General features: G+C 30.7%; 1 protein-coding gene across 1 annotated transcript in view; it reads left to right on the top strand.

Annotated features, from left to right (window-relative positions):
- The window catches only part of LOC133323795 (bridge-like lipid transfer protein family member 3B), a 46,962-nt gene that overhangs the window by 27,512 nt on the left and 3,150 nt on the right, over positions 1 to 16,300 (top strand). Inside the window, exons 11-20 of the mRNA XM_061532696.1 lie at positions 1,803 to 1,941; positions 2,015 to 2,199; positions 2,272 to 2,623; positions 2,791 to 2,905; positions 4,705 to 4,725; positions 9,251 to 9,396; positions 9,568 to 9,694; positions 9,757 to 9,904; positions 10,041 to 10,239; positions 15,305 to 15,422. Of these exons, the coding sequence (XP_061388680.1) occupies positions 1,803 to 1,941; positions 2,015 to 2,199; positions 2,272 to 2,623; positions 2,791 to 2,905; positions 4,705 to 4,725; positions 9,251 to 9,396; positions 9,568 to 9,694; positions 9,757 to 9,904; positions 10,041 to 10,239; positions 15,305 to 15,422 (1,550 nt within the window). The remainder of the gene's footprint in view (positions 1 to 1,802; positions 1,942 to 2,014; positions 2,200 to 2,271; positions 2,624 to 2,790; positions 2,906 to 4,704; positions 4,726 to 9,250; positions 9,397 to 9,567; positions 9,695 to 9,756; positions 9,905 to 10,040; positions 10,240 to 15,304; positions 15,423 to 16,300) is intronic.

Below are 16,300 nucleotides of genomic sequence, written 5' to 3'. Positions count from 1 at the left end.
TGTCAACAAAAATTCTTTATCTGCAGCTAGTACTAGTACTACGGGCTAGTGTCTTGACTGACCATGTTCTTGCTTTCAACTTTATGGCAAATAGCTGTGGCATGCGTGCACGACTTGCATAGGCTATCGAATGATACCTGTGGAACATTAATTCACGATCCAAAGTTTCAGACTAGAGTGGAGGGAAGTTTCTTTGACGTTATCGATCTGTTTGGTATGATTGACTATCATATATCTACGGCCACCATAAATGTTCCCCGTGTGATAGGACAGTTCTGGTTGGGCAGGTCAGGTCCATTTTTCAGGCTTCGAGAACTGTTAGGGTAGCTAATGCCAAATTGAGGACATTGGTTATAAACTTCAGTCCTCATCCACCAACACAAGCGCTGTCGGTTATTTTGCGTTTCTGCAACATTCTCCAACGGTAATGGTGGTGGTTCTTTTTGTGGCTTGAAGAGATCGCCTGTCGTTCTCAGAGTTTATTATAAATTATTCATGAATGGATCTCAACAGAAGTCCGATCATCCTTTCATTTTGAGTTCGAGAACGATTTAACCGTTGTTCACAACAAACTATCCTTTGCCGATATTAAAATACTTTATATGTACTAGCCATATTTTCCCGCTTATGCTCGCCGACTAACCTATTGACTTCCAATCCATATCAATCTAATTTTCTAATCCCTCTGCCTATGCTGGGAAATAGGTATTAATTCGGAAACCTCAAACGGCTGCATCTCTGACAAAGTCGCAGAAATTCTTTTCTGCAAACAAAATTATTGCCGCATCAAAGTTTTTATACACTAATTAGTCATAAGGCTGAGAGTATACAAATATTTTTGCCAATTAAACAATCTTAAAATCCGGGGGTATAGTTATACGGGGATATGCCTAAACATCGACCAATATAGTCAATCTTCGAAAAGGATCTGATCTACAGACAAAACAACTTATATGCAAAACCGTAGCACCCTATCGTAATTCATTTGGAAGTTAACGTAGCTACGGACGGGAATTGTCTTAAAACTTTCCCCAAGTTAAAAATATTAACACAACTGGGGTCAATTTCCAGAAAACAAACTTGTCCTGACAATTTGGAAATTACGAAAGATATATTCGAGATATAAAATCTTCTTTTTATATCTGTGTAAACTTTATTCTTTATTTCAAAATTCCCTTTCATATGCCATTTTTTTACTTTTTCATAACCTTTACTTTCAAAATAATTTTAAAATATATATTTTTTCATGGCACTGGGTAGAATTTAGAGCTAACATATATTTATAGTGGAAATCCGTGGTAGTGAAATATTTCAAGATCATTGCTTAAATTAATTTAAAAAAAATAATCAATCAAAACGCTATGCTACAATTGATGTAAAATGAAATTAATAATAAAAAGTGAGGTTATGGTAAATCAAAATGAAATTATTTGAAAAAGTGAGGTTATGATAAACAAAAATGAAATTATTTGAAAAACTTAGGTTATGTTAAACAAACAAATTGAAGATGGATGAAAGTTATTCATTCGAATTATTTAAAAAAAAAAATTAAATTACATCAAAATCCATAACCTCACTCAAAAAATAAAATAAAAATATATATTCAGGAAATACTACAATTGCACCGTTTTGATTTTGGAATTATACCATACGACTAAATCAGTCCTAACATTGATTGTAGCATCGTGTAATTAGACGCTCTTTTTGTCAGCTCACTAAGCAAGAAATAGCTCCAACAACAACACAATAATTTAACAATAAAATAATTTCAATTTTTATTATTTTTTTACTTCGAATGATAGGTACAAATATAACCTGGCCTACACCACCCTTGGAACAAATTAAAAGCAATACATTTGGTAGTGTTGAAACACCATCGCCCATAACAAATGAAGCACCCTTTGACAGTGGTATACATTTGTCCAATCCCAATACACATGGGTAAGAAGAAAAATATTGAGGTTATGTTTTCTTTAAAGAAAAACTAATAATGAAAAATATTGTTTTTTTTCAGTTACAATGTCCAAATACAAAGTACACCAACAATGGCCTCCTCCACCACAACCAGTCAGTCTTCTTCCATTAAACCCGATACTGGCATCTATACACAATCGGCCACATCATCGTCCACGAAAAGTTTTCGTTCCACCAAAAATTCGACCAGTGATGCTCCAAGTATAACCAAGGAAATCAATTCGGGTATGTAAAAAATAATTTATCTGGGTGTAAATAAATAAAATAATTACCCCCCTATTTTCTTCTCCCCTTTAGGTCTTATGTCCATGAAAAAAGGCCTGTCCAGTTTTATGACATCCATTGATTCGGCAATTACCTCACGCACCCAAAATGATGATATGAGCGACACATTTTCCATACAGAGTGACATTAGTTCGGATTCGGAAAATTTCGCCATTGTTATGGGTGATGACAAGACCATGGATTGTATTGATGTTATGTTCCGCTTGAATCCCTTTACCACTGATGGTAATATGAAAGCATCACCGGTTGAGGTGGCCAGTGAAGTGTATGAGGAGCCAATTAAAACTAATTTGAGTTCCCCGTCGGAACCATCAGAGGCCAGTACATGGCGAAGACGTGATTTGGTTTCAATGGCTACTTTTAGGTAGAGAATTTCCTCGGAGCCCTCAGAGGCCAGTACATGGCGAAGACGTGATTTGGTTTCAATGGCTACTTTTAGGTAAAGTATTTCCTTCAATACTGCTTTTTCGAAAAAAGAAAATTAAGTAATTTTTTTCAAAAAAAAAAATTAAATATTTCTTGTTCATATAGACTTACCACTGTCGAGGTCATCCAACAAAAGGAGGGCAACAATTCCACATTACGTGTTCAAGTGGCGGCCATTTCGTGTGATGAATGCGGTGCCATACCATGGGATGAGCTACAGGTAAGTGTTTGGAATTGAGGTTAATTTCGATTCGATTTTTTCTCTCCTTTTCTACTTTTCTACGATGTGTTACGTTTTTTTCATTTTGTTATGTTTTGTGTTTCGTTCCTTTTTTCCATTATTTTCACCATTTAAATTCTTTAAATTTACCCCTTTTTGAAAATGCTTTAATTATAAAAAAAATTAAAATTGTTTTGTAAATAAACTTTTTTTAAATTCCAATTTACAAAAAACATTCCTTGTAAAACTATAAATGTTTTGCTTATAAAAAAAAAAAACAATTTTGCATGTTTCAAAATCACTTTTTTCTAAAAACAAAAAATTTAAAAAATTTTCTCTTTCCTAATCTCTTACTCTATCAAGTTGAATTTGGACAAAGAAGAACATTTGGGGTCTTAATAGAAGAAGGGTATTATTTAAAAAAATCTTTAAAATATCCACGCCTTGTCTAAGGCCTTAAAAAATATTCTTTAACAATCCACGCCTCTGTAGGACCTTGAAAAAATATTCTTTAACAATCCACGCCTCTGTAGGACCTTGAAAAAATATTCTTTAACAATCCACGCCTCTGTAGGACCTTGAAAAAATATTATTTAAAAAATCCACGCCTTGTATAGGTCCTTTTCAAAAATATTCTTTAAAAAATCTTGAAAAATATTTTTCAAAAAATCCACGCTTTTTTAGGACGTAAAAACAAATTTCTTTAAAAATCTACGCTTGATATGAACCTAAAAAAGTACTCCTTGCGGTGGTCATTAAAAAATCTACGCCGTGTAGTGGTCCTTAAAAATCTCTGCATTATATTGGTCCCTTAAAATATTATTTGAAAACTTCCGCCTTCCGTTGGCCCTTAACAAAAATTAAAAAAAAAAATCTACACCTTGCGTTGGATAATGTTTGACTTGAAAGGGTCCTGGACTAACTCTATTAGTCCTCCAAAATGTTATCTTCTTTGTCCAAAACATTTAAACAATTTTTTCTATATGTTTATGTTTGTAAATTAATTATTAAACATTTTTGTCCAATTAATATCTTTCATATTTTGTGTTTATACACTAGGTATAAGAAGTCTAAGTACAGTTTAAAATCACATCAAAAATTAAACAATTTTGAATAATTATTTTTTTTTTAAATTTGGTCGTTTTAATATTTTAAAATTATTTGTCATACCACAAATATCCTCAAGAAATTAATATTTAAATTAAGCCAAACAAAAATCTTCTCTGTACCCACACTTTTTATATCCAGTGTATGTTTGCTTAATTTCATTGTTTTTATTAAAATAAAACAAACCATATTTTCTCTTTCTCTCTATATATTTTTTCATAAATTATATAAAAACATACGATATTAATACATGTTACAAACATATATTCAAAAACAAAATTGTAAAAAAATTAAAAATTTTCTTTCTTTTTTTTCTTATAAACAAAACCAAAATTCTCTCTCAATGTCTGCCTTTCTCTCTATATATACAAAATGTGTTTTAATATATACATATATTTAATATTAAATTGTGTTTTTTGTTTTCTTTTTTATTAATCCAATTTTTTTTGTTTTATGCAAAAAAAAAAAAAAAAAAAAAAAAAATATTCTTGTAAAATATTTATTGGTTATCAACTTCGATTTGTTATTTTTATTTATTTTTTTTTGTAACACAACACCTACAATTTTACATCATCATCAAAAACAACAACAAATGTTAACAACTTTACAAACCAAAAATACAACAACATCATTGTGTTATCTCTCAACTAAAAAATAAACCCAACAAAAATATATAAATTACATTTTACAAGAATGCCCAACAAGCTAAAAAGGTATTATTAATCCATTTATATTGTTTATTGCAATTATTATTATAATCCTAACTAATTAACTACTAACCTACTATTTATGCCATTGTTCAATAATTATTATTTGTTATAATTTAATACATTTTATTTTTTATGTTACGGCCAGCATTCGTAAGTCAAAGTGAAACTTTATTTTCCTCTTTGACATTTTGAAGCCGCTGGTCATTAGTTTGTAAATTTCTCTCTTATTTTGCTCTGCTTTTCTCTCGTTTTTTTGGTTTCTTTGAATTTACTGCATTTCTGTGAACAATTTATTTTACTTTGTAGTTTGTTCCTTATGGAGTTTAATACTTTGTTTTATTTAATTCTGCATTTGAGGTTATGTGTCTCTGTTTCTTCTTTGGTTAATATATTTTCTTGGTGAATTTTATTTGTACATTTATTTTTAAATTAACCGTATATAAATATGTATTAAAATAAGCATGTAAGGTTTCAAAACGGCCAGGCAGAACAATTAACTATTTGTTCGAGTTGAATAATTAAGAAATCCACGCTTTGTACGGTTCTGGAAAAAATATTCTTTAAGAAATCCACGCCTTGTAGGGTCCTGGAAAAAATATTCTTTAAGGGTCCTGGAAAAAATATTCTTTAAGAAATCCACGCCTTGTAGGGTCCTGGAAAAAATATTCTTTAAGGGTCCTGGAAAAAATATTCTTTAAGAAATCCACGCCTTGTAGGGTCCTGGAAAAAATATTCTTTAAGGGTCCTGGAAAAAATATTCTTTAAGGGTCCTGGAAAAAATATTTTTAAGAAATCCACGCCTTGTAGGGTCCTGGAAAAAATATTCTTTAAGGGTCCTGGAAAAAATATTTTTAAGAAATCCACGCCTTGTAGGGTCTTGGAAAAAATATTCTTTTAGGGTCCTGGAAAAAATATTTTTTAAGAAATCCACGCCTTGTAGGGTCCTGGAAAAAATATTATTTAAGGGTCCCGGAAAAAATATTCTTTAAGGGTCCTGGAAAAAATATTTTTAAGAAATCCACGCCTTGTAGGGTCCTGGAAAAAATATTCTTTAAGGGTCCTGGAAAAAATATTTTTAAGAAATCCACGCCTTGTAGGGTCCTGGAAAAAATATTCTTTAAGGGTCCTGGAAAAAATATTTTTTAAGAAATCCACGCCTTGTAGGGTCCTGGAAAAAATATTATTTAAGGGTCCCGGAAAAAATATTTTTGAAGAAATCCACACCTTGTAGAGTCCTGGAAAAAATATTATTTAAGGGTCCCGGAAAAAATATTTTTGAAGAAATCCACGCCTTGTAGTGTCCTGGGTCCTTATACTTACTTAGCTGGCTTGATACAGAACGGTTGTTCCATAAGCCGAGCTTAAAAACATTTTCTAAGCGTGTCGGTCTTGTGCGCATCTCATCCAATTTGAAAGACCATGTTCTGATATGTTGTCTTCTACTTGATCTTTCCATCGAATTCGTGGCCTTCCCCTTCTGCGTGGACCATCAGTAGGCTCGCTCAACATGGGCTAGCCACCGTAGTCGCTGTAGCTCAATACGATTGACTATGTGGATGTCCGCGTATAGAATGTAAAGCTTGTGGTTTATTCGACGACGATATTCGTCGTCGACGCAGAACGGCCTTTAGATCTTTCGAAGAATTTTCCTCTCAAACACCCCAAGAGCTGTCTCATCAGCTTGCGCAAGTACCCATGTGTCTTGTAGAGTCTGAGTTTGGTCTTGCGAGAGGTGGCCTTGTATATAAACTGTTTACTTAGAACATAGTAGCATCTATTGGCTAACAATAATATCCTCCGGATTTCAAAGTTGATGTTATTAGTTTTGTTTAAGGCGGTACCGAGGTATTCATTCATTCCGAGGTTTTCATCGTTCACTACCTCGAAGTTGTATTTCTCATGTTCCAGAGTTGGTCCGAGTCTACTGGACTTATGGTTTTTATACCCTTCACCACACTGTGGTACAGGGTATTATGTCTTTGTGCATATGTTTGTAACAGGCAAAAGGAAACGAGATAGACACATGGGTTCTTTTGAGAATATGGACAATTTAAGTCGATTTATGCATGTCCGTCCGTCCGTCTGTCTGTCCATGTTAAATTGTAAACAAAGTACAGGTCGCATTTATTATCCGAATTGGTTGAAATTTGGCATAGGTCACTTATTTGGTCCAAGGACGAACCCTATTGAAATTGGAAAAAATCGGTTCAGATTTAGATATAGATCCCATATATATTTTCGTCCGGTTTAAGGTAAATGGTGTACCAAAGTCCCTATATATATTTCGATTTGCACGAAATTTGGCACAGCGTGCTGAATTAGGTCTAAAATGATGTGTGTTAAGTTTCCTGAAAATCGGTCCAGATTTAGATATAGCTCCCATATATATTTTCGTCCGATTTAATATAAATGGTGTACCAAAGTCCCTATATATCTCTCGACTTGCACGAAATTTGGCATAGCGTAATGAATTATATCCAGAATGATGTGTGTTAAGTTTCCTGAAAATCGGTCCAGATTTAGATATAGCTCCCATATATATTTTCGTCCGATTTAATGTAAATGTGTGTTAAGTTTCCTGAAAATCGGTCCAGATTTAGATATAGCTCCCATATATATTCTCGTCCGATTTAATGTAAATGGTGTACCAAAGTCCCTATATATCTTTCAAATTGCACGAAATTTGGCATAGCGTAATGTATTATATCCAGAATGATGTGTGTTAAGTTTCCTGAAAATTGGTCCGGATTTAGATAAAGCTCTCATATATATTTTTGTCCGATTTAATACAAATGGTGTACCAAAGTCCCTATATACCTCTCGATTTTCACGAAATTTGGCATTGCGTAATGAATTAGGTCTAGAATGATGTGTTAAGTTTCTTGAAAATCGGTCCAGATTTAGATATAACTCCCATATACATTTTCGATTCAGATTTAGATATAGCTCCTATATATTTTTTCTTCCGATTTTATGTAAATTGTCGACTAAAGACCCAAAGTTTGTCCGATTGCCACAAATTTTGTACAAGGAACTGTAGTTATATAAATTAATCTCTGTTAAGTTTCATTGAAATCGGATTCATTCGGATTAGGATTCATCTGTTGAATGTACCAAAAGTGGTGAAGGGTATCATATTGTCGGTCCCGTCCGACTTTACTACTTTCCTTACTGGTTTAATTTACAAAATTATTGCGTTGTTTTTCTATATTTTGTTATTTCAAAAAAGTCAGGCCTAATCCTCCTCAATATCAAGAAAACCATATGCAGAATCGACGGAAAATCAGATGTTTGCCAATTCAGAGGGAATATTGTTTTCAAATTGTTTATTTTCCTTTTGTCATATGATCTTAATACTATTTATTCATAAATATTTTTAATTATTTCTTTGCCTACTACATAATTTAATATTGGTGTTATTGTTAAAATTAGTTCAACGAGTTTTGAAAAATACCAATTGAGAGACAATTTCATATTTTTTTAAAAAATTTGAATTTGCAATTGGAGTACAAAAACCACATTACATTTTCCTCCTTATCTCCTATGGAAATCTTTCTTCTTTAGATTGACTTTAAATTTTAGAAAACACACACACATACACCTAGTACACAACTGAAATACCCAATAACAACACTTAGTTACACTAGAAAAAAAATTGCATTAGATTTGATTAATTTTCTTATTTTTTGTTTTCAAAATTAAAAAAAAATAGTTAATAGTTTATCACTTGCACTTTAAATTCTATTTTTGTCTTAATTGTTTTTGTATATTTTATTAGAAATTTGCTTATGTATGTTTCATATTTTTTCTCTGTGTATTAGATATGTTAATAGTATAACATTCTTGAATGGACTTTGCAAAAATAAAAAAAAAATCCTCACTATGAGTGGACCTTCAAAAAAAAAATTTTATACATCCACACAATTTCTTTAACTAAAATATATTATTTAAAAAATCGAGCTTTTTTGGTTCCAGAAAAAATATATTCGCAGGGACCTTGAAAAAATATGTTTTAACAAATTCACTCTTCGCAGGGACTTTCAAAAAATATTCATTAAAAAATCCACGCTTTGGATGGACCTTAAAAACTATTCTATAAAAAATCTACACTTCGCGCGGAACTTGGAACATATTATTGTAAAAACTGCGATCTCTTTTTTTTAACTTTATATATAATTTAACACTATACTATGGACCGAAAATAGATCATTTGTACAGAATTGGGGTCTAACTTCTTCAGTGCATTTGTGTATTATTTGTTGTTGCTTTCTTTTTTCGTTGTAATTATATATTTTTGGTGTCTATAATATATAACATATTAAAGTTACATTTTTTAATTTGCTTTGCTTCTGGCTTTAGGTGTGCAATCTAGTTTTAAACAAAATATATAACCACAAAAATAATACCTCAATTTCCGAATCAATTTTTATGTGTTTTTTATTTTCTTTTTCCATTCCATTTTTTCCCAACGTGTGTGTGTGTCATTTTCCGAAATGTACAAAAACCAACCAACCATCCTATAATTTAGAATAAGTTTGGAGCCCGTTGTAAAGCATGGAATTTAGCTCCTTATAATCCAGAAGCACCACCCTGCATACGGCTGCGTTTGGAGGAGACAATGAAGCCGTTGAGTGATGTGGCCGTCAATGTGCATGACAAGAAAAGTTTTCAGAGGTAAGTTGAGGATTTTACGCAATATTCCATGGCAGAGAAGTCGGATCGGAATTAGTGATAACTCATAATGAAAGTTCTACTCTAATTCTTGATCGAAACTTCTCTGCCCGGATCTGCCATATTTTTGAAAGGGTTTTAAATTTTCTAATTTATTTTTTTCAATCTCAACAGTTTGGTATCCCACAGTGCCGATATACGTGTCAGTGATGTCTCTTTGGATTTGTCGATGAGTACGGTTATTGGTCTGGCCGATTTGGCCGAAGATGAAGTGATCTCAACGAATCCTTTGCCAGTGAATGTGAGTCACGAACAATGGAATGGATTTTTTTGGAATAGATTCTAATTTGAATTTAATTGCAGGTGTCATTGGAAAATGTTCGCATTAATCTAATCGAGGATCGTCCACCTGTTAATATTACCTCACCCGGACCTGTGCCCATTAATTTGGCCATTGGCCGCATGCATTTGAAACGTGATAAAAATGGTTTACTTCATATACAACCAATAGGTAGGAGAATATACCGACCAAAAATATATACTTGGAGAACTTCCCTCAACCTGGTCCAGGGCGGACAGCCCCTGAAAACCCTCACTTTCTGTTCTCTATATTTTTTTAATTAATATATACCTTTCTTCTTTTTTAGAAACAAACCTCAATGGTCCTGGTTCCGCTAATTATCCGCTTACCTCAGCTTTATTTAAAACACCTGAACCAACGCCACGTGAAAGAGAACGTGATCGAGAATTGATATCACTGCAGCTGGTAATGCAACAAATCAAATTGGACAATGATAACCTGAGGAGGCAATTGCAACAGGCCAAGGAGAATTCGGATGCATATAGGTGAATATACATAGAATTTTTACAAGGCTCAGCCAAGGCGTTGATTTTTTAAATAATATTTTTTCAAGGCTCAAAGAAGGCGTAGATTTTTTAAGGAATATTCTTGAGGTCCTATACAAGGCGTAAATTTTGTAAAGAATATTCTTTGAGGTCCGATACATGGCGTAGATTTTTTAAAGAATATTTTTTAAAGTCTCAAACCAGGCGTGGATTTTTAAAGAATATTTTTTAAAGTCTCAAACAAGGCGTAGATTTTTAAAGAATATTTTTTTGAGGTCCTATACAACGCGTAGATTTTTTAAAGAATATTTTTTAAAGGCTCAAACAAGGCGTGGATTTTTAAAGAATATTTTTTAAAGGCTCAAACAAAGCATGGATTTTTAAAGAATATTTTTTAAAGGCTCAAACAAAGCGTGGATTTTTAAATAATATTTTTTCAAGGCTTAGGCCTACCAAAGGCGTCGATTTTTTAAAGAATATTTTTTAGAGGCTCAAACAAGGCGTGGATTTTTAAATAATATTATTTAAAGGCTTAGGCCTACCAAAGGCGTCGATTTTTAAAGAATATTTTTTAAAGGCTCAAACAAGGCGTGGATTTTTAAAGAATATTTTTTCAAGGCTTAGGCCTACCAAAGGCTCAAACAAGGCGTGGATTTTTAAAGAATATTTTTTAAAGGCTTAATATTTTTTCAAGGCTTAGGCCTACCAAAGGCGTCGATTTTTTGAAGAATATTTTTTAAAGGCTCAAACAAGGCGTGGATTTTTAAATAATATTATTTAAAGGCTTAGGCCTACCAAAGGCGTCGATTTTTAAAGAATATTTTTTAAAGGCTCAAACAAGGCGTGGATTTTTAAAGAATATTTTTTCAAGGCTTAGGCCTACCAAAGGCGTCGATTTTTTAAAGAATATTTTATAAAGGCTCAAACAAGGATATTTTTTTTGAGGTCCTATACAACGCGTAGATTTTTTAAAGAATATTTTTTAAAGGCTCAAACAAGGCGTGGATTTTTAAAGAATATTTTTTAAAGGCTCAAACAAGGCGTGGATTTTTAAATAATATTATTTAAAGGCTTAGGCCTACCAAAGGCGTCGATTTTTAAAGAATATTTTTTAAAGGCTCAAACAAGACGTGGATTTTTAAAGAATATTTTTTCAAGTCTTAGGCCTACCAAAGGCGTCGATTTTTTAAAGAATATTTTTCAAGGCTTAGGCCTACCAAAGGCTCAAACAAGGCGTGGATTTTTAAAGAATATTTTTTAAAGGCTTACCCCTACCAAAGGCGTCGATTTTTTAAAGAATATTTTATAAAGGCTCAAACAAGGATATTTTTTTTAGGGTCCTATACAACGCGTAGATTTTTTAAAGTATATTTTTTAAAGGCTCAAACAAGGCGTGGATTTTTAAAGAATATTTTTTAAAGGCTCAAACAAAGCGTGGATTTTTAAAGAATATTTTTTAAAGGCTCAAACAAAGCGTGGATTTTTAAATAATATTTTTTCAAGGCTTAGGCCTACCAAAGGCGTCGATTTTTTAAAGAATATTTTTTAAAGGCTCAAACAAGGCGTGGATTTTTAAATAATATTATTTAAAGGCTTAGGCCTACCAAAGGCGTCGATTTTTAAAGAATATTTTTTAAAGGCTTAGGCCTACCAAAGGCGTCGATTTTTAAAGAATATTTTTTAAAGGCTCAAACAAGGCGTGGATTTTTAAAGAATATTTTTTCAAGGCTTAGGCCTACCAAAGGCGTCGATTTTTTAAAGAATATTTTTCAAGGCTTAGGCCTACCAAAGGCGTCGATTTTTTAAAGAATATTTTTCAAGGCTTAGGCCTACCAAAGGCTCAAACAAGGCGTGGATTTTTAAAGAATATTTTTTAAAGGCTTACCCCTACCAAAGGCGTCGATTTTTTAAAGAATATTTTATAATAGACCTCGGATTTTGCATATTTGCATATTTTTTAATAATGAAGATATCGAAATTCTGATTGGACACAAATTCGTTTCAAAGGATTTAGAATTATTTGAAGGGTTCATATTTTTTAATTTTTTGCATATTTGCATATTTTGCATATGCACGAGATATGCAAAAAATATGCAAAATGCAAAAAATATGCAAAATATGCAAAAAATATGCAAAATATGCAAAATATATGCAAAATATGCAAAAAATATGCAAAATATGCAAAATATATGCAAAATATGCAAAAAATATGCAAAATATGCAAAAAATATGCAAAATATGCTAGGTCGATATGCAATAAATATGCAAAATATATGCATAAAATATCCAAAATATATGCTAAAATATGCAAAAATATGCAAAATATGCAAAAAATATGCACGGTATGCTAGGTCGATATGCGATAAATATGCAAAATATATGCAAAAAATATGCACGGTATGCTAGGTCGATATGCTATAAATATGCAAAATTTGCAAAAATATGCAGAATATGCAAAACTATGCAAAATATGGAAAATATGCAAATATATGCAAAATATGGAAAAATATGCAAAAATATGCAAAATATATGCAAAAAATGCAAAATATGCAAAAAATATGCAAAATATGCAAAACTATGCAAAATATGCAAACATATGCAAAATATGCAAAAATATGCAAAAATATGCAAAATATGCAAACATATGCAAAATATGCAAAAATATGCAAAATATGCAAAATATATGCAAAATATGCAAACATATGCAAAATATGCAAAAATATGCAAAATATGCAAAATATGCAAACATATGCAAAATATGCAAAAATATGCAAAATATGCAAAATATATGCAAAATATGCAAACATATGCAAAATATATGCAAAATATGCAAAATATATGCAAAATATGCAAACATATGCAAAATATGCAAAAATATGCAAAATATATGCAAAATATGCAAAATATATGCAAAATATGCAAACATATGCAAAAATATGCAAACATATGCAAAATATGCAAACATATGCAAAAATATGCAAAAAATATGCAAAATATACAAAAAAATATGCACGGTATGCTAGGTCGATATGCGAGAAATATGCAAAAAATATGAAAAATATAGGCAAAAATATGCAAAATATGTGCAAATATGAGCAACATATTTCACATATTCAATCATTTTAATCAAAAAAAAAAAAATAAAATAAAATAAAATTTCAGGGTAGTTTTCGAATTTGTGTGCTTTCTTTATTTTTAACCTATAGAAATCTAATTGTGTATGTATGCGTTTCATGGTTCAACTGTTAGATTTTTGGGGCATTATGAAAAATTTGCTAAATATATGTATAAAACATGCAAACATATATAACCGTTATATGGCGATATACTAAAACGTGGACCGATATATCCCATTTCCAATACCAAACATCCTAGGAGTAATAATAATATATGTGCAAAATTTCAAAGTTCTATCTTTAATATTGCGACCTAGCATACCGTGCATATATTTTGCATATTTTTGCATATGTTTGCATATTTTGCATATATTTTGCATATTTTTGCATATTTTGCATATTTTTGCATATTTTGCATATGTTTGCATATTTTGCATATTTTTGCATATTTTGCATATTTTTGCATATTTTGCATATGTTTACATATTTTTGCATATTTTGCATATTTTTGCATATTTTGCATATTTTTGCATATTTTGCATATTTTTGCATATTTTGCATATTTTTGCATATTTTGCATATGTTTGCATATTTTTGCATATTTTGCATATTTTGCATATATTTTGCATATTTTGCATATATTTTGCATATTTTGCATATTTTTGCATATTTTGCATATTTTGCATATTTTTGCATATTTTTGCATATTTTGCATATATTTTGCATATTTTGCATATTTTTGCATATTTTGCATATTTTTGCATATTTTGCATATTTTTGCATATTTTGCATATTTTTGCATATTTTGCATATCGACAATGCATATTTTGTATATTTTTTGCATATATTTATCGCATATCGACCTAGCATACCGTGCATATTTTTTGCATATTTTGCATATTTTTGCATATTTTGCATATTTTTTGCATATTTTGCATATTTTGCATATTTTTTGCATATTTTGCATATTTTTTGCATATTTTGCATATTTTTTGCATATTTTGCATATTTTTTGCATATTTTTTGCATATATTTTGCATATTTTTTGCATATTTTTTGCATATTTTTGACATGACCCCAAATATCGATCAATTAAAGCATGAAACGCCTAAATACAAAATTTGAGTCCAATCGGATAAAGCATAAAAAATATGCAAAAATCCGAGGTCTAGTCATATACAAAGCGTAGATTTTTTAAAAACTATTTTTGAAGTCCTATACAAGGCGTAGATTTTTTAAAGACTGTTTTTGAAGTCCTATACAAGGCATAGATTTTTTAAAGACTATTTTTGAAGTCCTATACAAGGCGTAGATTTTTTAAAGACTATTTTTGAACTCCTATACAAGGCGTAGATTTTTTAAATACTATTTTTGAGGTCCTATACAAGGCGTAGATTTTTTAAAGACTATTTGTGAGGTCCTATACAAGGCGTAAATTTTTTAAAAACTATTTTTGAGGTCCTATACAAGGCGTAGATTTTTTAAATACTATTTTTGAGGTCCTATACAAGGCGTAGATTTTTTAAAGAATAATTTTTCAAGGCTCAAACAAGATGTAGATTTTTTGAAGAGTATTTTTTCAAGGCTCAAACAAGGCGTGGATTTTTAAAGAATATTTTTTCAAGGCTCAAACAAAGCGTGGATTTTTTAAGGAATATTTTTTCAAGGCTCAAACAAGGCGTGGATTTTTTTAAGGAATATTTTTTCAAGGCTCAAACAAGGCGTGGATTTTTTTAAGAATACTTTTTCAAGGCTCAAACAAGGCGTGGATTTTTAAAGAATATTTTTTCAAGGTTCATCCAGGGCCTAGATATTTTAAAGAATGCTTTTTCAAGGTTCATCCAGTGCGAAGATATTTTAAAGAATGCTTTTTCAAGGTTCATCCAGAATGTCAAAGAATGTTTTTTCAAAGCTCAAAATTTGTATTAATTTTTATTTATTTTTTCCAGACAAAAAACCAAACAAGAAAACGATGTATTACGTTCCTATCTGAAAGCAGCTCAAGATGATATTACAATTTTATTGGAAGAGAAAAAAGCTTTATTAGATACCATACGCTCGTTACAGGTAAGCTAAGAGTTCACAATTCAGTCATCACCCTTTCCTCCCATGAAAAACCCCAGTACGAACTCGATTTATACGAAATTGATATATTTGAACTACTGAAACATATTATATGTTTTTAAAGAATTTGAAAATATTACCGTAAAATTCAAATAATAAATTGAGATCGTACTGCTGTATGTCTTTCTATGTCTAAAATACAATTGTTTCTGCTTTTGGTTTAATGTACTTGCTGCTGTTCCTCACTCTGTTTACTATTTCTTAACACAGTTTTTATTCACTGTTTCCTTTACATTGAAATTATTTTTGTTATTCTTAATAATGTTTAATATTGTTATTTTTCACAATTTGAAAAAAAACTAAAAATATAAAAGACTCAGGTCTACACACACAACACAAATGCAAGGAACAAACATGAAGGTTCGATGTTAAACGAAAACAAATACATATATTAATATTTATGCAGTTTTAAATAAGTAGTTATGTCATTAATGAAATTTTTTTGCATAATTAAAAAAATTTAAATTGTTTATTACGAAGCCACATGCATTATTCACCAAGCTTCTCAATAAGCATGAAAAACGTTTTTTCATTGACATTTAGAATATAGATAAAATTTAGTATTCATCGAGGCTACTAGTAGTAAATTTCGAAATTTAGTATAACACTATTATATTAATTATTATATAATCAAAATAAAACACATGTGCATGAACTAAAAACATCGGTCACAATATTGAAATCTCCCATAAAAACAGGTTTTTATATAGCCAACTGTAAATGAGAGAAATGATTTTTAATACTAATAGCTGCTTACATATATGAAAAATCCTCAATGTTGATTTTGCAAATTTGCATTTTAAGTGGAAAATTCATATATT

This window comes from Musca vetustissima, unplaced genomic scaffold (genome assembly GCF_032173495.1).
Source record: "Musca vetustissima isolate MV318-11 ecotype Yass unplaced genomic scaffold, APGP_CSIRO_Mvet_v1 utg4706, whole genome shotgun sequence".
NCBI lineage: Eukaryota > Metazoa > Arthropoda > Insecta > Diptera > Muscidae > Musca > Musca vetustissima.
Note: the sequence above shows the minus strand (reverse complement) of the source record. Positions and strands in the feature narration are given on the sequence as shown.